Source organism: Chelonia mydas, chromosome 11 (genome assembly GCF_015237465.2).
Source record: "Chelonia mydas isolate rCheMyd1 chromosome 11, rCheMyd1.pri.v2, whole genome shotgun sequence".
Classification (NCBI taxonomy): domain Eukaryota; kingdom Metazoa; phylum Chordata; order Testudines; family Cheloniidae; genus Chelonia; species Chelonia mydas.
This window is the reverse complement of record NC_051251.2, coordinates 11,569,370-11,591,678: the sequence shown is the minus strand read 5'-3', so window position 1 is coordinate 11,591,678 and position 22,309 is coordinate 11,569,370. Positions and strand designations below refer to the sequence as shown.

At 44.3% G+C, this 22,309-nt stretch overlaps 1 protein-coding gene across 4 annotated transcripts in view; it reads left to right on the top strand.

The window, feature by feature from the left end:
• The window catches only part of MYLK (myosin light chain kinase), a 324,584-nt gene that overhangs the window by 161,842 nt on the left and 140,433 nt on the right, over positions 1-22,309 (top strand). For all 4 annotated transcript variants that reach the window (XM_037913164.2, XM_043524849.1, XM_043524848.1 and 1 more), the window contains exons 6-10: positions 286-451; positions 7,789-7,825; positions 10,732-11,309; positions 13,446-13,649; positions 14,887-15,021. In XM_037913164.2, coding sequence (XP_037769092.1) covers positions 286-451; positions 7,789-7,825; positions 10,732-11,309; positions 13,446-13,649; positions 14,887-15,021 — 1,120 coding nt within the window. The remainder of the gene's footprint in view (positions 1-285; positions 452-7,788; positions 7,826-10,731; positions 11,310-13,445; positions 13,650-14,886; positions 15,022-22,309) is intronic.

The following is a 22,309-nucleotide window of genomic DNA, read 5'->3' as shown; positions in this document are numbered from 1 at the left end:
AAAAGCAGATTTTATTTTCTAAGGATACTAATGCGGATGATTAAAATTCAGAATAGAATGGAAATAAAGGGTGGCAAAATCCAGGAGAAGCAGTCTCCTGCAGATTTGAATTATAAAGCTTTGAACCCAGAATGTTTGTTTATACTGGCTGGGTACTAGCCACAGAAGGTATTTGGCTGAGAGATAAGTGGAAAGAACAACATGGGACAATGGACTGCTCTTTTACCACAAGCTGCTTATTTCCATGACTGTCTCTCTAATGGGGTTGTTTTGTGATCCTTACAGGGTGATATTCAGTTGCAGCAAAAAGATCGTTTCAACATGTTTGAGAAAGCAGGCATCCAGTTCTTGGAAATCCAAAATGTCCGTCTGGCTGATGCTGGAACTTATACTTGTACCGTGATGAATAGTGCTGGGAAGGCATCCGTGTCTGCAGAACTCATGGTTCAAGGTACAACAAAAAGAGATTAATTGGGAATAACACAAGTGCATTACAAAGCATTCTTTAATCATTGCTTTCAGCAAGGTCTGAATACAAGTGTTGATTCCCACCCCCCTCCCAAGATCTCTCTCTCTTTCTCTCCCCTCCCATGCCCCCCTCACCCTTCTTTGTGTGGAATGACATTTTGATGTATCAAAACCTGCAGCACAGTGCTACAACTAAAAACACTGTCCAATGGCAACTGTCAAAATGTTCTCTTATCACTTCCCATAGGACCTAGCATTTCGCTTTACTTTTGTCACTTTGGAGCTTGATATTTTTTAATGTCAGCAAGTGGAAATTCTACATATGTAATTAAATACAGTAATCATACCTTTAGAGAGTGCCTCATTTGTGGGGGATGGGCAAATACTTTTACTAAGATAGTTAAGTAATTGTATTTAGCATTGTCGTAGTACTTTATTCTTTCAGTGCACTGTATGAACATTAATCTTCACAATTCCCCTTTGAGTAGTAAAGCATTATTATTATATCCATATTTATAGATGTGTGGGGAGGGGAAAACAGAGATGTGGGGAAGTTAAGTAGCTTGCCCAAAGCAGCACAAGAAGAGATAAAAAGTTGAATTTAAAATTCAGGTGTTCCTAACTCCCAGCCCTGTCCTTTTTTGACTGTAATTAAAAGGAAAAAATAGATTTGTGTAAACATGTAAAGGCACGTGTGTGTGCTACATATGTCATGACATATATAGTTAATTTTCTGGGTTGATGCTCCTCATGCTTGTACACCGGACCCTCGCTATAGTCTGCATCGCTATAGCGTGGATTCGTGTTTAGTGCGGTCGCGGTGATGCATCCCAAATTTAAATTGGGATCCATGGCAATGCGTTCCCCGCATTAACGCGGGACCATGCATGGATCCCGAACCCCGGGCTATAGCGATGGTCCGGTATACATCAACACCAAAAGCATAGGCCTCTATCCCTTGAGCTACAGTAGAAGTTCCTTATCTCTAAGGAAGAAGTAGGCTGATGCAGCTACGGGGGCCAGCTATGTGCACAAAGCCAATACATTACATATGCCCCTGTTCCACTAGCTTGTTGCAATCATTTGAGGTCCACAGGAGTCTGTGTCCCATCTGGGGAGCCATTTTGAGAAGCAACAGGGTTATATGTGTACAAATGACAACAGGAATTGAACTCAAGCATGTACTACTTAACCTAAGAGGAGTGCTGTGAGCAAGTATCAATCTGTGTAGCCACTGTGGCCAGCCACTAGAGAGAGCCCATTTGCCAGTGTATTACTCAGTCAGGTTTTTGTTCATTGAGCCTTTTATTAAACATGTGACTGAATCTCTGACTGCTCCCGCCCGGTTAATGGCCCTACTGTGTATAATGGACACATCTGCCTTGGGACATGATGCGGGCTGGGAACCAACAGTTCAGCCACCATTGTGTACAAATTTCAAATGCTAACTGCATCCCTAATTAAGGGGCACATTCTTTCCTGTATCAGTACGTTCAAAACAGGAGAGGACTATGGGCCCTAGGCATTTAGTAAAAAGGAGGTTACATGGTAGTGTATTTAACTTATCATCTGCCTTTACCATTCTAACCTCCCATATCTAATTCTTTAAATATCAATTAAATCAGATAGTAGGAAGTGCTGTAAAGCATTATCAGGCAGTCATACAATTGAAATTATTGCATTATTTTTAAGCAAAGCTATGTAGAACTCTTGTATAGATAATCTTGTTCCAAGAACTTTATTCTTCCAAGTTTCCACAGTCAGGTGGAGGGTGGAAAGAATGTTCTCTTAATTGATAGGGTCATGGAGCACTCTTTTGTCTTCAGTCAGCTGAGGTTTGTTAAGCTTTTTCTGGATCTTTATCTGATTATCTTTCAACTGGGATTCCGTTTACTTTTTCAGTGAAAAATTTTGGTAACTGTTTATGGCCAGACTAATTGCAAGGTTTTGATGGGTTATTTTTGTCCTATGTACCTTTAGAGTCTTTTGTTCACTCTTTGTGGAGTGCCCTGGTTGCACCACATCTCTCATCTCTTCCCTGAGACAAGGATTCAAATGTATGGCTCACCTTGAGCATGGTTCATTCAGTATTTGCTTACCTCTTCCTTCATCTCAGCCATTAAATTCCTTTGTGCTGCAGTCCCAGTCACACAGCTGGCCTATAACACAGTAGCTCAACTTGAAACCTGCTGCTGATGCACAGAGGATGGAAAACATTGCCTTTTGGAGGCTGAGTATTGCCTCTCTGATGCTTCCAACCATTACCTGCCCAATATCTGAATCTGGATCTCCCAGAACAAGTGGTTGTGCACTTTTGCCAAAATGCTAGTCTGAGCCTCCTGAGAATGAAGTACACTACAATTAACTTGGAAAATTGAATGAAAACACTTCTTTGGAATACTGTCCGGTTCTGGTGTCCACGGCTCAAGAAGGAAGTTGAGAAATGGGAGAGGGTTCAGAGAAGAGACACAAGAACAATTACAGGATTAGAAAACATGCCTTAGATTCAAAGAGCTCAATCTATCACTATATTTAGCTCAGGGGTTGGCAACCTTTTAGAAGTGGTGTGCCGAGTCTTCATTTATTCACTTTAATTTAAGGTTTCGCATGCCAATAATATATTTTAACGTTTTTTAGAAGGTCTCTCTCTATAAGTCTATATATTATATAACTAAACTATTGTTGTATGTAAACAAGGTTTTCAAAATGTTTAAGAAGCTTCATTTAAAATTAAATTAAAATGCTGATCTTATGCCACTGGCCCACTCAGCCCGTTGCCAGCCTGGGGTTCCGTTCACCTAGGCTGGCAGCGGGCTGACCGGGGCCTGCGGCCGGGATCCTGGCTGGCAAGGGGCAGGCAGCCAGATGGGCAGTGGGCTGAGCGGGGCGGGTGGCCGGGACCCCAGACTGGCAGTGGGCTGAGCGGCTCAGCCCGCTGCCGGTCTGGGGTTCCGTCCGTCGGCTCCTGCCAGCCAGGGTCCTGGCTGCCGGCCCCACTCAGCCCGCTGCCAGTCTCGAGTCCCGGCACTGTCCGCATAGAGTAGGTACCTACCTTCTCCCTGGTTCTAGCCCATTCCTTCCTCTCTCTGCACTGAGAGAAGGGTGGGAGTGTGCTGAGAACAGGGCTGGGGGAGAAGGAGCAGGCTGGGGGTTGGGGTGCGGGGTCTGGCCAGGAGCTAGAATGAGGGAGGGGGCTCAGGGTTGGGGCAGGAGGTTTGGGTGTGGAGCACTTACCTGGGCAGCTCCCATTTGGTGCGAGGGGTGCAGGTGGGAATGTGGGGGGGGAGGTATGCAGGAGCTCCTGTTTGGTGCTTAGGGTGGGGGTGGGGATGTGGGGGGTGCAAGAGTCAGGACATGGGGTGTGGGGGGGCTGGGTATGTGTGGGGGGTGCAGGAGTCAGGGCAGGGGGCTGAAGGTGTGTGAGGAGGGTGCAGGAGTCAGGGCAGGGGGCTGGGGACTGGGTATGTGTGGGAGGAGCTGGAGTCAGGGCTGAGGTTGTTGGGGGGGTGCAGGGGTCAGGGCACAGGGCTGGGGTGTGGCGGGTGCAGGGGTGAGGGCAGAGGGCTGGGTGTGTGTGAGGGGGGTGCAGGGGTGAGGGCAGAGGGCTGGGGGTGTGGGCTGGGGTTGTGGGGGTGCTCCCAGCTCCCTGCCCTGAGCAGCTCACAGCAGGGGGCTGGAGGGGATATGCCCTGATTCCGCCACCTTCCCCAAGGTCCCCGGAGCACGCTGCGGCTCCGCTTTTCCCTCTCCCCATCGGTTGTAAGGGCCGTCAACTGATCGGCCTTAGAGAAGGAGAGAAGGAGGGGCAGGAACTTAGCATGCTGGGGGAAGAGGTGAGGGGAGGGGGAAGCTTGCCTGCCCTGCAAGGAGAGAGCAGTGGGTGGGGGGCGGAAAAGAGCAGGCCGGGCCGGGCAGGATTTTTAGTGGCACGCTGCTGTCTGTCCGGATCCGGCAGACAGCAGCGTGCCATTAAAAATTGGCTCGCATGCCGTGTTTGGCACACATGCCATAAGTTGCCAACCCCTGATTTAGCTTAACAAAGAGAAAGTTAAGGGGTGATTTGGTTACAATCTGTAAGTACCCACGTGGGCAACAAATATTTAATAATGGGCTCTTCAGTCTAGCAGAGAAAGGTATAACATGATCCTGTGGCTGGAAGTTGAAGCTAGACAAATTCAGACTGGAAATAAGACGCATATTTTTTAACAGTGGGAGTAATTAACCATTGGAACTGTTTACCAAGGGAATGGTGGATTCTCCATCACTGACAAAAAATCAAGATTGGATGTTTTTCTAAAAGATCTGCTCTAGAAATCATTTTTGGGAAGTTCTATGGCCTGTATTATGCAGCACGTCAGAGTAGATGATCACAATGGTCCCTTGGAACCTGTGAATCTCTTAGACTATTCTGTAGCATTTTAGTCACTCTCTAGGCTAATTGGAGTAGCCACAACTCATGATCTGGCAATCTCATCAATGCATTCAGAGAGCTAATTCTATAGAGTCCTCCAAGGTGTAAGAGAAATGCAGTAGAATCTTTGTTTTATGTTGTGAGTATAACTGTAACTTGTGCAAAACACATGCATAAAATGCAGTATGGATTTCTGTGTGGTAACACACAGGCTGCTTTGGAGAGGTGTCTGTTAGGGGCATTGATATATGCCTTTGGTATTCACCAAGCTACCTTCATTTTCAAAATATTTCCTCAGAAACAACACTCTAGACCCCTCCTACATGGGCTTCGTTCCTCCGAGTCAGCTACTAAGGCTGAGTTTAATTTGCCACTCTGTGCCTCAGTTTCCCCATCTGTAAAATGGATATTTATCACCTTTGTAAAATGCTTTGAAAGCTATGGATGAAAAGTGCTATATGAGAGCCAGGTATTATTTTTATAGTGATTTTGGGTTTCCAGCTTCAGAAACCTGAAAGGGCTTGATATTTCTGCATGTGCTGAGCACCAGCCTCTCAAAGTCAGGTCACTTTAAGGTGTCTCAGGTTGGTTACTCAAAATCACTTATCACTTTTGAGTAACTGGCTCTAAATATGTTATAGCTTGCTGAAAAGGTATTGCCCAGGCTCTTTGCACCTGCCAACCCAGCCCTCAAAATGTTTCCTAAAGAAGAAAGTTCTCCATCCTCCTCACCCTCAGCTTGAACACACTTACTGACAAAGAACCATTTCTAGGCAGCTTACTTCCTGAAGTGCACTGCTGGGGCTATTCAAAGACTCTGTTGTGAGGAGGAAGATTGCAGAAAGAGAAGAGTCTTGGGCTCAGACTGCTCTCCAGTGGCAGGAAGTTCCATGGGCGAGTCCCTGTCTCCTTGGCATTCCTCCTCATCTTAACTTCTTGATTTCAGTGTTGCAAAATACACAAACAATAAGAGACCGAACATTCATTGAGCATGATGAAGTGAGTGTACATGGACTGAAAGGCCCAGGCCAGATTTCAACACCTTTACCTAGGCTGAATAGCACCGTGCTCCAGCAGTGATTGCTTTTCTTTCATTGAGAATACTTGTGGAGTGAAGCGCTGTTCAACAGGAGAAAAGGTATCAAACGCTGCCCTTAGTGGGCACTGAACAGCAATGTAAGCTTCCAGAAGTAAATGCCAGGTGTAACATAAGTACAACCTTCTAGTAGTTCCTATTTATTTTATTTTTTTTTATAACTTGCAAGTCTACACCAGGGTGCTCAGCCCTGATGGAGGTTTGTATGGAGTGACAATAAAAGTTCCTGAATCTTGATCACATGAGGGATACTGTGCTCCTGCTTTTCAAAAGTGAGGAGACAATCTTTGTCTGGGAGATAAAGCTGTCCAGTAGGAAGTGGTCCACAGCCAAATGAACTGTCAGATTCAGAGACAACTCCCTTTCAGGGTGAGAACATGTCCCTGATGTCTGGAGATGTTCTCTGCCCCCTCCCCCAAAGTCTGTCTCTATGTCCACATTAACTCTACACACACAGTTGTTTTGTCCTGGTTTTTGTAACTCCCTGCAGACTCGTCACCTGGATGAGCTGCCTCAGATATTGATATTGACAACAAGCAGACTGAGTTCATATGCTCCTCAAGGGACACTCCCCGCACCTCCTTGATCAGTGACATACTGAAGACCTGCCCTTTTTCGCCTCCCAGTGAACCCACTGCCCTTCCTCGCACAAGTTCTGAAGCCCATCTCTGCAAACTTCCCTGTACCTTACCAAGGCCCGAGTTCAAGAAAGTAGCATTATTCAGGGCAACACTTAAACATTTGCATAAAACTCAATGGGACTTTAGCATCTCTAAACATGTGCTTAAAGTGCTTTCTTGTATTGGGGTCCAAAACTGTTCCTTATGCTGCCTTCCTTCTCTGAACTGCTGTCCTGGCTGTTCACTTTAAAAATCTGGTCACCATGTACTGTAAACAGTGCTTTCCTGTGCTTGTAGACTTAGAGCACTGCAGACAGCACTAACTGGCACCCTGCCTTTGCGCTCTGCAGTGTTGGCAGCCCATTTATGGCTACCACTGCTTTGTGCATAAGTGTGGGAGAAGGATCTTTCCCTCCTGGCATACCCATGCAAGGACAGATGTAACTGTTACTAAATGACCCAGAATAATTGGGGTCTTTTAGAATAAGAAGAAAACTAAATCTCTGAGCAATTTGAATCCCTGGGTTCATTGTAAGCCCTGTGTGAGCTTCCATGCCGGAACATTTCTTCCAAAAGTGAAAGATTCAATATGTTGGTTTCATTTTTATGCCATTGTTTGTGTTGAATGTGTTGATCTCTACCAGCCAGCTCATGCTTAATCAGGAATTTGTGGCTGGACACAGTTTACAACCAGAACACCTGATTCAGCATCTTCGTAATTACACTTTTTAGATCAAATACAGAGGATGTGTGGCCTGCCTAGGTCCACATCCTCTCTGAAGTTTCATTAAGAATTAATGAGCTGTCTCCAGCTGTAATATCCTGCATGCCTGCCTTTTCTAACCCAGAACACTTCGGTCTGGCAAAGCCCTTTAGTTTTCAGTGAGCCTTGCAGTTGCTAGATCCAGGAATATCTTAAACTGAGCCAAGACCTCTTGCCATTTCAGTTGAGCAGTCAGCACTTGTGGTTGGGAGTCAAGATCTGTCAATGAATCTGTTGTGGTCCAGTGACTCAGCAAAAAGTGGGTATGATTTAGATCCATCTCAACTTTCCTCTGGTGGCAAGCCATAATTTGGCTCCCATACAAAAAAAAAAAATTGACTCTCCAAAATATAAACTTTGCCAAAAGCTTTATTTTGACATTTTCAAGGTTTGTATTTAGTATAATATGTTTACTTTATTTTTATTTCAGGTTCAGATAAGACAGACCTGTATGTTCACCCATTATGGTATGTTTTTCATTCAATACATTTTCCCTTTTCCGATCTTTTGAAATGAAATATACTGTGGTCTTGAAATTGCAGCATGAAACTTCACTGAAAGAAAAACAAACCACCTTCTTCATTGCGTAAGTTTGAGGGTTAGAAAGAAACTTTACTCGGGGACAGATTATCTCATAATGGATTCCTTGTATCTCCTGGCAAACAGTTAGTATCGGTCGCTGTTGGTGGCAGCATTCTGTCCGAGACAGACCACTGATCTGATCCATAAGAGAAAATTCTGATGTTTCTGGTGTGACAAAGTCAGGCCGGGCAGCTGCAGGAGTGTGGCAGAGGGCCAATATGTTAGCCCTAGAATGTTAAAGGCCCTCTTTCCTCCAAGCTGAGAAGTGGTTACCTCAGGTCAATTAAGGACACCAGCATCCAATTAAGGGACTGCCTGAGACCTTTTAAACCCAACCCCCCCACCCCACCCCACCCCACCACCCGCAACTGCCAGGCTAGTGGCCATAGGGAAATAAGCTTCCCCAGGGTGAGAGGCTGTGCTCCTTCCCATAGGGGAGACAACCAAACCTGAGTGTCTGCTAGGGGAAGGACTGACACCCTGGAGCAAACAGAACAACACCCTGCCCCAACAAGGGGTCAGGGAAAGGTATCCCCCTTTGTTTTTGTGTTTGTGAGACTGTTTCCTTTTTGTTTGGTGGAGGCTCGCCCCTGAGGCCGATCCCAACTCCTACCCTGAAAATATGGCCAGAGGAGCACCGTTTGGGGGAAGACAAACACTGCTCAGAGTGAGGCTGATTTACCCCAGGCAGGACTCAGGCAGAGAGGGAAGTGCTAGGTCTGGCGAGACAAAGGTCTTCCACACTATGTACATTGTCTTCAAAGAGGAGCTCCAAATGTGGAATGGCTACAGTATCAACATGTGAACTCTATGAAACAAGAGGTTGCTTGCTCTGAACGCTCCCCTAATTCATGCTCAGAACACTTGCATACATCATGTCAATATGGAGCAGATCTTCCTTAAAAGCATGGTACTACATGAATCTTAATTAAAAACTGAAAGTAGATGAGTAAGAAATGGGTCTAGTGGTTATTATTTCTATTTTCATACATTTAGAAAACCTCTGAAGGTTTTAGTCCTTCTGGAAAACAAATTTTGGGAACTGAACAAGTTTATACTTCTGCAGGACTAGCTTTATGTTTAAATTATTATGTCTGCTGAAGTGTAAAGGAAGGTTAGAATTCTAGAAATGATTGTTGAGATTTTCAAAGTAGTCTAGAGGATTTATACACATCTTCCAGGTAACTAGTGCGAACAATGAATATGGAATACTGTGCTCCTGCCATATACAAGTACATACTGTGCTTCTAAGTCCTTCACGTAGAACTTCCAGGATTAGATCTGGTCAGAATGATAAATATTTTCTGTGAAAAAAGATATAAGAAATGAAAAATGTTCTCTTTCAGTTTTTTTCTGAAATTTTTTAAAGTTGAAAACTGAAAGAAACATTTTCATTTAGAAGAAAGAGCATTTTTAATAGCAAAAAATGTATTCATGAAAAGTTTTAACCAGTGCTAACCAGGATGTACAAGATCGCTTCATGGAGTCATCGAGGCTCATATTAGTTTACTGAACATACCCACTAGCTCTGAGTTTTAGACCTTTCAGGATGTTGGATTTGTCTGTCCCAACACATCTGGAGTGAAATTTTTAAAAGTGCTCAGCTCTGCTGGAAGCAGAACTAGGCCAAAACTAAGTGCTTTTCAAAATTTCACCCTGCCACAATGCTAAGACCTAGGCTTCTCCTGGTAACAAGCTTTTTAACAGTAAAATTGAGCTACTCGCCAGAGCTTGCAGTGTCCTCAGGTCTCAAGAAGTAGAGCTCCTCCTCCTTTTTATCCTATGAATAGAACTGGTATGTTTTATAAACCATAACAATGTATAATCGCAAGTGCAAGCCTGATACACAGTTATTTATCCAGTCTAACCTTCTTGAGGCCCCTAGGCACTATGGGTAAAATTTTCAAAAGTGCCTAAGTGACTTGCAAGCCTTAGTCCTATTTTCAAGAGACTTGGGGACTTAAGAGCCTAAGTCTCATTGAAAGTTAATATAAATTAGGTTCCCAAATCACTTAGGCATTTTTGAGAATTTTACCCTATCTCTAATAAGCATAATAATACAGTGAAAATAGTTAGCTGGAATTATCTACAGGAAGTTTAACTTATACAGTGTTTTGAATCATTTATATATGTAGCCTGAATCCGTTCACGCTTATACTGATTTTACATAAGTGTCATAGAATCATAGAATATCAGGGTTGGAAGGGACCTCAGGAGGTCATCTAGTCCAACCCCCTGCTCAAAGCAGGACCAATCCCCAATTTTTGCCCCGATCCCTAAATGGCCCCCTCAAGGATTGAACTCACAACCCTGGGTTTAGCAGGCCAGTGCTCAAACCACTGAGCTATCCCTCCCCCATTGTCACGCCATACATTTAAATGGAGTTCACTGTAAGTCTAAGACAGTGTATGTGAGATCAGAATCTGACCCATGTCATGTAAGAGAGGGCCTGAACAGAGGAATGGGATCCAGCAACTTCTGTTTTGGAATCCACGTTCTGACATTGAGTCACTCTGTGGCACAAGCCACTTATTTACCTATCTGTTAAAGGGGAATATTATTAACCTCTATCTCACAGGGGTTTTGTGGGGGTTAACTAATTAACAGGAATTAATTCAGGGATGTCCTGTGGCCTGTGCTTTACAGGAGGTCAGACTAAATGATTACAATGCTCCCTTCTGGCCTTATAAACTATGAACATTTGCAAAGTTCTCTGAAGCTAGAAGTGCTGTATAAGTACTAATTATTACAAGCCATTGCTTATATCTCTAAATAAATAATTTCCTTTCAGCACTCCAACAAAATCAACTTCCACTGCAACCAAAGCTATTGAAAATTCAGAATTCAAACTGGCAACTAGCAATGGGATTGCTAAGGAACTGAAATCCAGCAGCACTGACCTCACAGTTGAAACCAAAGAGAGGACAGCAGTAAAGAAAGAGGCCTCTTCTATCTCCTCCAAAGAAGCCAAGGACAATAGACAACGACAGCTCAGAGAAACCAACACAGAACCCGCTCAGGAACCTAAAGGAGAAGCAAGGGGATCTCGGGGCCTACAGAAAACTTCCAGCACCATAACGCTGCAAGCCATTAAAGTGCAACCAGAACCAAAGACAGAATCCACGGCCACTTCTACTGGACAGGATGAGGACAGGAAAGGGACCACACAGCCCCTGATGACAACTCGACAAACTGCTTCTCTCATCAGACAAGCTGGTCCAAGGAGTAGGGAAGCAGAAAACAGAGCTGGAACAAGGAAGAGCACAACAGAGGAGAAGAGGGAGCCTCAGGGAGTCCCTCCGCAGTTTGAGAGCCGTCCACAAAGCCAGGAAGTATTAGAAGGCCAGGAGGTCAAATTCAAAAGCAAAGGTAAAGGGATGAAAGCTCAACTAACCCAGTGCTTAGGGCTCTTTTGCTGTAGATAGCATAAGGGGGAAATACTTCACTCTTCAGTGCAGGTTTCGCCTCCTTCCCAAACCATTCTGAAAACAGCTCATCTGTGGCACTCCACACTTGCACCATTGTTCCACTGCACACCATTGTGTTGTTCTGTCTGTGTGATTTCTATACAGGGCCAGACCTTAATATGGCTGTTCAGGAGAATAAGAGGGAGTAGGAGCCCAAGGCCACTCCCCTGCATGGCTGTTCTAGGGTTTCCTGCAGCAAGGCTCAGATGCAGAATGGCTGACCGTGGGCTGCATGCCCAGCGCTCACTCCCTCCTTATTCTGCCTAACCAGCAGTTTCTTGCCTCTGTCCCCTTCTCCAGCATGCTGATCTGTGGTGCTGAATTAGTACAAGAGGATAAGTAAGCTGTACCTTTTTCAGTGCTGTAGTAAGTTACTGTCCCCTGGAGAAAGGGATGGAGTAGAGAAGGAATTGTAATGGAGTCACACTGCTTTCTCTTGGCACTTGCACATCACCCCCTACTTACAGCTCAGCCTCACTGCTTAATCTAGCCAAGTGGTATTTAGTCAAGTGTTTCTAATGATTTAACTACAGAAGGTCATAATTAAAAGGCCCTGGCTGAGTGTTTCCTCTTCTCCAAAAATGGATCCGATTTTAACCTCTCAGAGGAGAAAGGGGCCATGGAGAGCTTTTTGGCTGCACATCATGGGCAATCTTTTAATCCCTTCTTTGAGGAAAATATGAGGAACTCCCATTTTTATTGCAGTTTAGTAGAAAATAATTTTGAAGCATTTTTCTGGTATTTTAATGTAACATTTGCACATCAAATAGCTCCCTAAAAAAAGAGAGAGATGGCTTTACATTTTAGGCAGGAAAAAATCTAAAAAAAAGGAAAAAACGTTGATTTCCTTTCTGATGTGTTTTCCTCACTGTAGAAAAAATATATTTTGTATTACCCTCCCAGTGAGTCAGGAGTGGAGAAAGTATTCCAAAGGGCTCCCTGAATAGTTTATTTTCATAGTATATTAATGCTAAGCACTTCTTTATCACTGTCTCAAAGGACTTTAGACAAGCATGAACTAGTGAAGCCTTGCACTACTCCTGTGAGGGAGGGAAATGTTCTCTCTATTTTACAGAGGCACTAAGGCCCAGATCCTCAAAGGCATTTAGGCTCCTAACTTCCACTGACTTCTGTAGAAGTTAGGAGCTTAAATAACATTGGGGATCTGGGCCTAAGGGCCTCCCTCATTCATTGCCTACTGAAGTAAATGGGTGTCTTTCTGTTGACTTCAGGGTGCTTCCGATCAGGTCTTAAGAGTCAAGTGACTTTGTCCAGTGTCAGTGCTTCTCCCTTCTTGATATGTCCTCTGCCTTGGTCAATCTGTTCTCCCTGTACTTCACAGTTGTACATGCAATAGATGCTCTTCCCATTTATTTTCTCCCATTGTTTCTGCTGCTCCTGTTCGCATCCCTCAAAAACCAGAGAGGAACCAACAAGATGTGTCTATGACATTAAGCACAGCTCATGATCTTTCACTCTTGTAACCACCATTCTCCCACATGCCTCATCCCTTGCTGAGCTGAGTCAGATTAAGTATCCAGCCTTGCAAACACACAATTGAAGGAATGGCATTTTTGCTAATTTTTGACTGTTCTGTTCCCCGTTGCCATGTGAAAGACCTAGCCAAAGAGCAGAACCTGAGCAACTACTGTAACCAATTTTACAGTAGAAACTGACAATTCACAAAGTGCTGCCAAATGCAGAAAGCAAACAAACTTGAGGGTAGGGGAAGACGGTGTAACATGTTTCTTCCTCCCTACCTCGTACCCCCAATCTAGCTGGATTACAACAATCTTAGGTGTGACTTGTAACAACACTAGAGGAACAATTTTCAGACAGACGTACGTGTGACTTTTTTCAAGTTGTCAATGTCTCTTTAAGGGATGGGTGGGGAAGGATAAGCAGTAACTGTGTATCAAAATATTTTACAAAGTCTATTGTGCTGGTAAAAAATATAATAGGCAAAGTGAAGGTTTATCATAATGAGGAAATATCTTTAATGGCCCTCACCCCCATGCTCCAACTTTGCATCATCTAGTTTCAGGGAAACCAAAACCAGATGTGGAATGGTTCAAAGAGGGAGCCCCTGTAAAAGGAAGAGATGGCATCCAAATATACGAAGAGGATGGAATTCATTGCTTGCGCTTAATGAAAACCCACTTGGGAGACAGTGGGTCCTATAGCTGTACAGCCTTCAACGCCAGAGGTCGAACTTCCAGCAGCTGGGTGTTAAGTGTAGAAAGTAAGTAAGTTAGGGTGAGCCAATGTGTACTTTAGTAAATAAGGTTGGGATTTTCAAAGCTGTCTAAGAGATTTGGCTGCAAAATTCCTTTAAAATTAATTCATACATAGACTTTTTAATTCCCAGCTCTGCTCTACCACCAACCTGATGTGTGATCTTGTGCAAGTCCCTTTATATCTCTGTCTCCCTTCCTCACCACTTCACCCTTTGTCTTCTCTCTTGTAAGCTCTTCAGGGCAGTGGCTGTTCCTCACTGTGTTGGTAGGGTGCCTGACATGTGGTGGGTCCTGATCTTGGTTGGAGCTGCTATGGCTGTGTGTAATAAAATAATGGAATATGAATGAAGAAGAAGGCACAGACCCTGCCCAAAGAGATGTGCACCTTCTGCACGGGACTCTGTTGGAAGTTGCTTAACACTTATGTAGTGCTTTGCATTTCTGAACTGCTTGCCAAATGCTAACTGATTCTGTTAACACTCTTGTGTGCTACAATAGGTAATAAGGAAAGGTGTGGAGTGAGAATTACATGGAACAAAACCTGAGAGTTTTATCTGGCACCATTTTTGAGCTTGCAACCCTTAAATATCAGGTTTGCTTGCAAGATTCTGGAGCATCTTAGCAAACACTGGCCTAAGTTATTTTTTTTTTCCAAGCCCATTCTTTTATGTGATTTGAGGTTTTGTTACAAAGCTCCAGTCATGTTGATGCAACATTTCTCGGCCAGCACTGGGAATTGTTGGCTTTTAAACCTGACCACCTCAGGTTCCTCCACAGAACATTTCCTGCCTTGTCAGAATCCTATTTCCAGCATGTTGGCAAAATCCTTAATTCCTCCTCTGTTTCATTGCCTAAGGGGGAGAATTGTGAAAAACCTGATCGTCCTGTTCTTTGCACTTCTTCACTTTCTGTTAATGGATTTCAGTTCCTCATGGTGGCCTGATGCACATGGCTGGGTGTGGGTTTCACTTGCAAAACCAGAGCCTAATGCAAAGCATGAAAGGCAAGAAAAATCTTTGAAGACTATGCAGGGAGCCCCATCTTTTTATTAGTCCATGAGTCAAAATTGTTTTTACTTCCAAAAGGTTCTTTTCTTTACAGCTGTGATCTTGCACATGTATCTGGAAATGATTTTGCATTGTCATTCCATTATATCCTCTTAATCTACTGAGTAAAACTCCCAGAGGAGTAGTCGATTTGTCAGCCCTGTATTAACAGATCCGCTTTCACTTTGACTTAAAGGGTCTAAAGTTGAAGAGATGGCTCCAAGGTTTTCCAGTGTCTTGAAGGGATGTACAGTGAGTGAAGGGCAAGATTTCGTGCTGCAGTGTTCTGTGGAAGGTACACCTGTGCCTCAGATCACCTGGCTCCTCAACGGTAAGAGAACTTCCTCTGGCTGCAGAAACACATGCATCCAGATGCTCAGATACTATGGGGATGGGCACATTATAGAAACGTAGATGACCAAGCTATATGTACTGCACAGAATTTGTTAGTTTCCCATAATGGGGTATGTGCTAAATAATGAGTCTGGGTATATTAAATGTGCCATTGGGAATGTTTTCATTAAGCAATTTTGTTCTTTATTTGCAAAAAGAAAAGGAGTACTTGTGGCACCTTAGAGACTAACCAAATTATTTGATACATCCGATGAAGTGAGCTGTAGCTCACTAAAGCTTATGCTCAAATAAATTGGTTAGTCTCTAAGGTGCCACAAGTACTCCTTTTCTTTTTGCGTATACAGACTAACACGGCTGCTACTCTGAAACCTTTGTTCTTTATTGCAATTGTGATGTGCATCCAGCAGGGGGCTCTTGTGACAAGGTTGTGTCATAATGTTTTTTTAAGTTTGGTCTTAGTAGCGGCACAACAGAGGCTTCAGACAATAAGTTTTTAGTCTGATCCACTAAAGTTACTTACATGTACCAAAATGGCAACAGGGGTGCTTGTGAAAGGATGAATCTGGCATCATTACCCCCATGCTTGATCCCTGTCTCCACCTTTGGCTCAAATGTCTAGGTCAAGTTCACAGTACATTTTAGCTTTTGCATGCCCAAACCATAGAAAGTACAGTAAGTTCTGTGCCACTAAGCCACCTGGCCCATCAAGCTCTTTGAGACTGGAGGACTAAAGCTGACAAGATTACCCTTAAGGTGTTTATTGGGCCAACTTCTGATGGTGAGTGAAACAAGCTCTCGAGCCTGTGTAAGCTCAAAAGCTTGTCTCTCTCACAGAATCGTAGGATTGGAAGGGACCTCGAGAGGTCATCTAGTCCAGTCCCTTGCACTCATGGAAGGACTAAGTATTGTCTAGACTAGTGGTTCCTAACCCGCGGGCCACTTGTAGCCAAATCAGCACAGAGCTGTGGCCCTCGTGACATCTTCAGGGCCATACATGTAGTATATATATTGTGTGGATGTGGCCCACATAACACATAGAGAGTGGCATATGCGGCCCACAATAGTAAATAGGCTGAGAACCACTGATCTAGGTCAGTGATTCTCAACCAGGGGTATGCATACTCCTGGGAGTAGGCAGAGATCTCCCAGGGAGTACATCAACTCACCTAGATATTTGCCTAGTTTTACAACAGGCTACATAAAAAGCACTAGCAAAGTCAGTACAAACTAAAATTTTATACAGACAATGATTTGTTTATACTGCTCTATATAGTATATGCTGAAATGTAAGTACAATATTTATATTCCAAATGATTTATTTTACAATTATATGGTTAAAAATGGGAAAGTAAGCAATTTTTCAGTAATATTATGCTATAACACTTTTGTATTTTTATGTCTGATTTTGTAAGCAAGTAGTTTTTAAGTAAGATGAAACTTGGGGTATGCAAGACAAATCAGACTCCTGAAAGGGGTACAGTAGTCTGCAAAGGTTGAAAGCCACTGATCCAAACCATCCCTGAGAGGTGTTTTATTGGAAGTTGGTCCAATGAAAAATATTACCTCACCCACAATGTCTCAACACTACAACAACACTGCATACAAGATTAATCTAAATGCATTTTGTATCAGAACCTTGTTTTGAGGGTTGAGGGATTTAACCCCTGCTGTATCTCACACATCATATGCACTTTGCTGATGAAAAAGAATACTTGAAATGCTGTTAACATAAAACTTGTGGATTTTTTGATAATGTTATTCCCTGATAGTACTTTGTATCATTAAACATTTTTTAATTTTTAAACTCCTACTGCCTTCTCACCACCCAAGCTGTGTCTTTTGTGCCCTTATCTCAGCGGGGACAGTGAAACCCGACTGGCCGTTCCATTTTCTGTGTTTCTGATTCCTTCTGTAGTAGCAAGGTGCTCTTTGGATTTCTAATATTACAAAGGAGGGGAACGTTGTGTCCAAAACTGTTTACAACTATTTTGTTTTCATTTCATTAAAATATTTCTGTTCAAATCAGGTTACTCTCAAAACCAGATTTGCTTAAACAAATGAACAATCCACAAACAAAACCCCACATGTAGCTCTTAAATGTCCTAACAGATCCTTTTACAATTAGAGATGGGCCCATTGTTCAGTCTTCTCCTGAGAATCCAAACTTCCTCGAAATTCCAGGGTCAGAAGAGTTTAGATTTGGGAGTTTTTGGTTCACGCCATCTCCGTTGAATGCTAGCCTAAATTATTCAGTTTAGCCCTTATGATCTGATCTGGTATTCACAAGACATGAGTTGATGTTTCAAGTTCTCACAGGCCATAAGTTTTAAAGGGGGAAAAAATAGTGTGCTTTGTTATCAAGTTGCCTCTCTCAGGGCTGCTTTACAGTGAGTTGTTTGCACATAATCCTTGATTACCTGGCACACTTTTCAAGTCATTCAGTTTGAATGGAAGAACTCAGAAAGGTGGCAGGGGAAGTGAAATGTGACCTTGAGATTGGTATGTTCCCACAGCCTGGCCTGATCCCTTTCTCAGTAACTTAGCAGTGCTCCATGACTGTAATGGAAAAGCCCCAGTTTTATCCACAATTATAAACACATGTGAGAGAAGTTCTGACCTCTCCCGCTGAAAATAACTTGCCTGTCTGGCTGAAGGCTGCCTGGGATGGAAGTACTGCATAGAAGGAGCACTCCCACAATTATCCAGCGTCAGCCCTGTCTCCTTCCCAGTCTAAGGTTCCTCCTGCTCCTGAAAAATTCCCCCAATCATGGAATGGCATGGTTACATATAACTGCATGTGGCTAACTCCCTGTCACTGCCTTCCTATAGCACCTTTCTGTCTCTTCATAGAGAGACTCTTCATTTCCAAATGCAGGAAAATGGGCAATGTCCTGTCAGAATGACCCTTGGCACAGTGCTTCAGGGGTGATATGTGCAACATAAAGCCTCTCCGAATACATGAAGAAACTCCTCTTTCTGTAACTATTGTCAAAAGCACTGCTGAAAAACACACAGTCTAGAGATAAATAAATGCAAGATTGTTATAGAAAATCCTAGACTTTCAATATATTTGTACTCTCTTCTTGCCATTCTCCAGTATGTTAGATTTGGATTGACCTTCCTCCTGCTTGTCTCTATGGCCTTCGCATACCTGGATAATTGCCTTTTACAGTTGATGACAGAGAGTGCTGTATTGTACCAAAGCAGCCTGGTTTAAAAACATGAATCTCTTTAGAATTCACATTATACCATCAGCACTGGCAGTTGAACAACAAACCCAGGGGCAGAAATGTTAACATGGGGAGCTACTATTTCCTCTCTCTCCTTCACCACCACCCCTGCACCACTGCTTATCATTCAGGCTTGTTCCTAACCACCTTGACCACGTGACTTTTGACCTCCAGTTATGAGCCATCACTTGTATCTTGGCACCTGGGTAAAACTTCACAGAGAACCTTTATACAAGTGCACTTTATCCTATATATTTTGCAACCAAGAATCATGTATTAGTCTTCATGATGGCTTTTGGCTGTTGAGCTGCTTTGGGTTGTTTTATCTACAAGTATTGTTACAGTACAGTGGCAAGTGATCCTGTGTTCCAGGATTGTGTGTAAACCATTATTAATTTGTATTACATCAGTGCCCGCAGTGCACTAGGCCCTGTAGAACCACATAGTGAGAGGCCGTCCCTGCTCAAAAGAGCTTACAATCTAAATAGACAAAGGCAGGAAGGGAAACAGAGGCACAGAGAGACGTGACTTTCACAAGGTTACACAGCAGGTCGGTTGCAGAGCTAGGAATAGAACTCAGGTTGCCAAGCTCCGAGTCCTGCACCCCATCTACTAGACCGGGGTAGGCAACCTATGGCATGCGTGCCAAAGACGGCAGGTGAGCCCATTTTCAATGGCACGTTGCTGCCTGCCAGGCTCCCGGCAGGCAGCAGCATGCCATTAAAAATCCGGCCCGGCCTGGCCTGGCCCGGCCCGCTCTTCTCCACTCCCCACCCCCTCCCGCGGGGGCAGGGGGCAGAAGCTTGGTCCTGCCGGCTCCCCTGCCTCTTCCCGTAGTGTGCTGGGTTCCTGCCCCTCCTCCTCCTCTCCGTCCCTCCCTCCCTGCCGGCCGATCAGCTGATGGCCCCTGCGAGGGAGGGGGTGGGGGAGGAGCGGAGTCAGCGTGCTCGCTGCTCCAACCCCCTGCCGTGAGCACCACAGACCCCAGCCCACATCCCTAGCCCTCTGCCCTGAACCCCGCTCACACACACCCAGCCCTGTGCCCTGAGCCCTGCAGCCCCGCGCACACCCCAAGGCCCCTGCCCTGAGCCCTGTACCCACCTCACACACACCCAGCCCTCTGCTTGACTCCTTCACCCCTCCCCCCCACGATCCCAGCCCTGACTCTGGCACTCCCACACATACCCAGGCTCCCCGCACCCAATACCCTGACACCTGCACCCTCCCTCACATGCCCCCAGCCCTCTGCCCTGACTCTTGCACCCCCCCACATACCCAGCCCCCCCACACCCCTTGCACCCCCCACATCCCCACCCCCATCCTGAGCACCAAATGGGAGCTCCTGCACCTTCCCCCCACACACACATTTCCACCTGCACCCCTCCCACCAAATGGGAGCTACCCAGGTAAGCACTCCACACCCAAACCTCCTGCCCCAACCCTGAGCCTCCTCCCTCATTCTAGCTGCTGGCCAGACCGTACACCCCAACCCCCAGCCTGCTCCTTAACCCCCAGCCCTGTGCTCAGTGCACTCCCACCCTCAGCTCAGTGCAGAGAGAGAGGAAGAGAATGGCCAGAACCCGGGAGAAGGTAGGTACCCACTGTATGTGGGTAGGGCCGGGACCCCAGACCAGCAGCGGGCTGAGCGGGTCCAGCAGCCGGGATCCCGGCTGGCAGGAGCCGGCGGATGGAACCCCTGAGTGGCTGCGGGCTGAGCCGCTCAGCCCACTGCCAGTCTGGGGTTTTGGTTGCCAGCCCTTTGCCAGCTGGGATCCCGGCCACAGGCCCTGCTCAGCCCACTCCTGGCCTAGGTGAACGGAACCCCAGACCAGCAGCGGGCTGAGCGGGCCGGCGGCTTAAGATCAACATTTTAATTTAATTTTAAATGAAGCTTCTTAAACATTTTGAAAACCTTGTTTATTTTACAATACAACAATAGTTTAGTTATATAATATATAGACTTATAGAGAGAGAGACCTTCTAAAAAACATTAAAATGTATTACTGGCACATGAACCCTTAAATTAAAGTGAATAAATGAAGACTCGGCACACCACTTCTGAAAGGTTGCCGACCCCTGTACTAGACCATGTGGCTTCAGAGATGCTTGTTTCCACACTCTAACTACATGCATGCTAACTACATTGTGGTACCAGTTGACAATGAGGCATTTTTTAAAAGATCTCTTTTGTTGCAGAATTATCCCGTAATAGAATACTTGCAATTGATGCATGACTTCTTGATGTCCAAACCATCGTAGCCACCTGACTGTAGTTTATGGAACCATGACAGTGTTGATGGGGAGATGCATATTAAAAAGCTGTTGTTGGTGCAGGGGATAGGCACATACTGTATTTCAACATGCATATCTTGGAAAATACTAAAGTATGTATATAGCATTTTGAATGTACTCAGGTATTGGTCCTAATACTAATAATGCATAGTACAGGAAGATTCTTATGACATTATACGCCCACAACCCTCAAGAGTAAACTGGGAGTGTCTGCCTGGGGAGTGGAAAAAATGGGTTTGCAGGTTGTCTAGAAGTCTAACTAATTTGGACACTGGCAAACCAAATGTTAGGTAGTGAAATGATATTGTAAAGATTTGTGTGTATGATTTACTTTAAGCATGTGTGTAAATCTTTGCAGGATCAAGGTCTCTGACTTCAGTTACATCAGTATCACATGGGCAGGGAGGCTCTCTCTCTGGTAGATGGATCACAAAACATTTAGGGTTTTATAGGTTAAAACCAACACCTCATCTCCCATCCTATACCAATTGGCAGTGATGATTTTGAGTAATAGAAGTGTAAGAAACTCTAATATTTTAAAGTAAAATAGGGAAGTCCTATATTATCCAAAAGACACAAACTTGCTACTTCCATTCCAGACTCTCAGAACATACTGGTCTATTTTAATTCTCTTCTCTCTCACTTTTGATTGTGATACGTAACTGTTTATACATCATTTGGAAATGCATTTGAATGTGTTATAAACAGTATTTTAAAGTTGGCATTTCATTTAGCTTTTCCATGTACTCCCTCTGGGCTGACATTTTACTGATGGATCCAACTGGCTATTGTGATATCCATTTTAATGTGAAGAGTGCCTTTCTCTCTGCCAATTAGACACACATTTCACCTTGCCAGAATGCTATCCATACCCAACTTTCTCCTATATTTCGTTATCTGGTCCTGAAATATTTCTCCAGGTGGACCATAATAATGCTATGGCAAAATGGTATATGTACAATATACTAGGCAATTAGGCAGACAGACCATTTGTTCTGAAAAGGATGCATTGGAATGACTGTTTTGGGTATTTGGAATGCAAAGCTTCTTTCTGCCTGCAGAGCATAGAATGGGGGTGGGACCGCAGGCAGAAGGGGTGAGGAGGGGCCCCTCACTTGCTCTGGCCCAAGGCCCCGGGAAACCTTAATCCGCCTCTGGTTGTAAATGATGAGAGACCATACAGTACACTCAAGGTGAAGCATACTGTATGGGTTTCACACTTTTTTTAGGTCTCCCTGATAAGAAATAATGTATGGGATAGGATCTTCTGGTCTGTAAACACCTATGGAAAATGAAAATTTGAGAAAAGGATAGGAAGGATTTCAGCTAGCAATGATATCTTCCCAGTCAGATCAGAATAAGAAAGTAGAGGAACACCAGAATCAAATAATCAAAAAGGAACAGCCATAATGACTGGTCTTTAGTAAGTGTGGTAAATAGTGGAAAGAGAAAGCTAACAACCTCACTGTGTAGAGAGAAACCATTAGAAACCTTGAGCACATGGTTGTACGAGGGAAAAATATAAGCATAGAGAAAGAGAGAGTTCCATATGCAGCAATATCTCCCTCTCATGCTCATCAAACCTAAATAGAGCAGCAGTGAACAGTACAACCTTTGTTTTCTGTATCCAGTCAATCACCTTACAGACTTCACATGGTCATTGGGGAGTTGCTGACAACAACAGCACCTTAGAGCTAAATTACTCTAAAGGTATGTCTACACTGCAATTAAAAACCCGTGGCT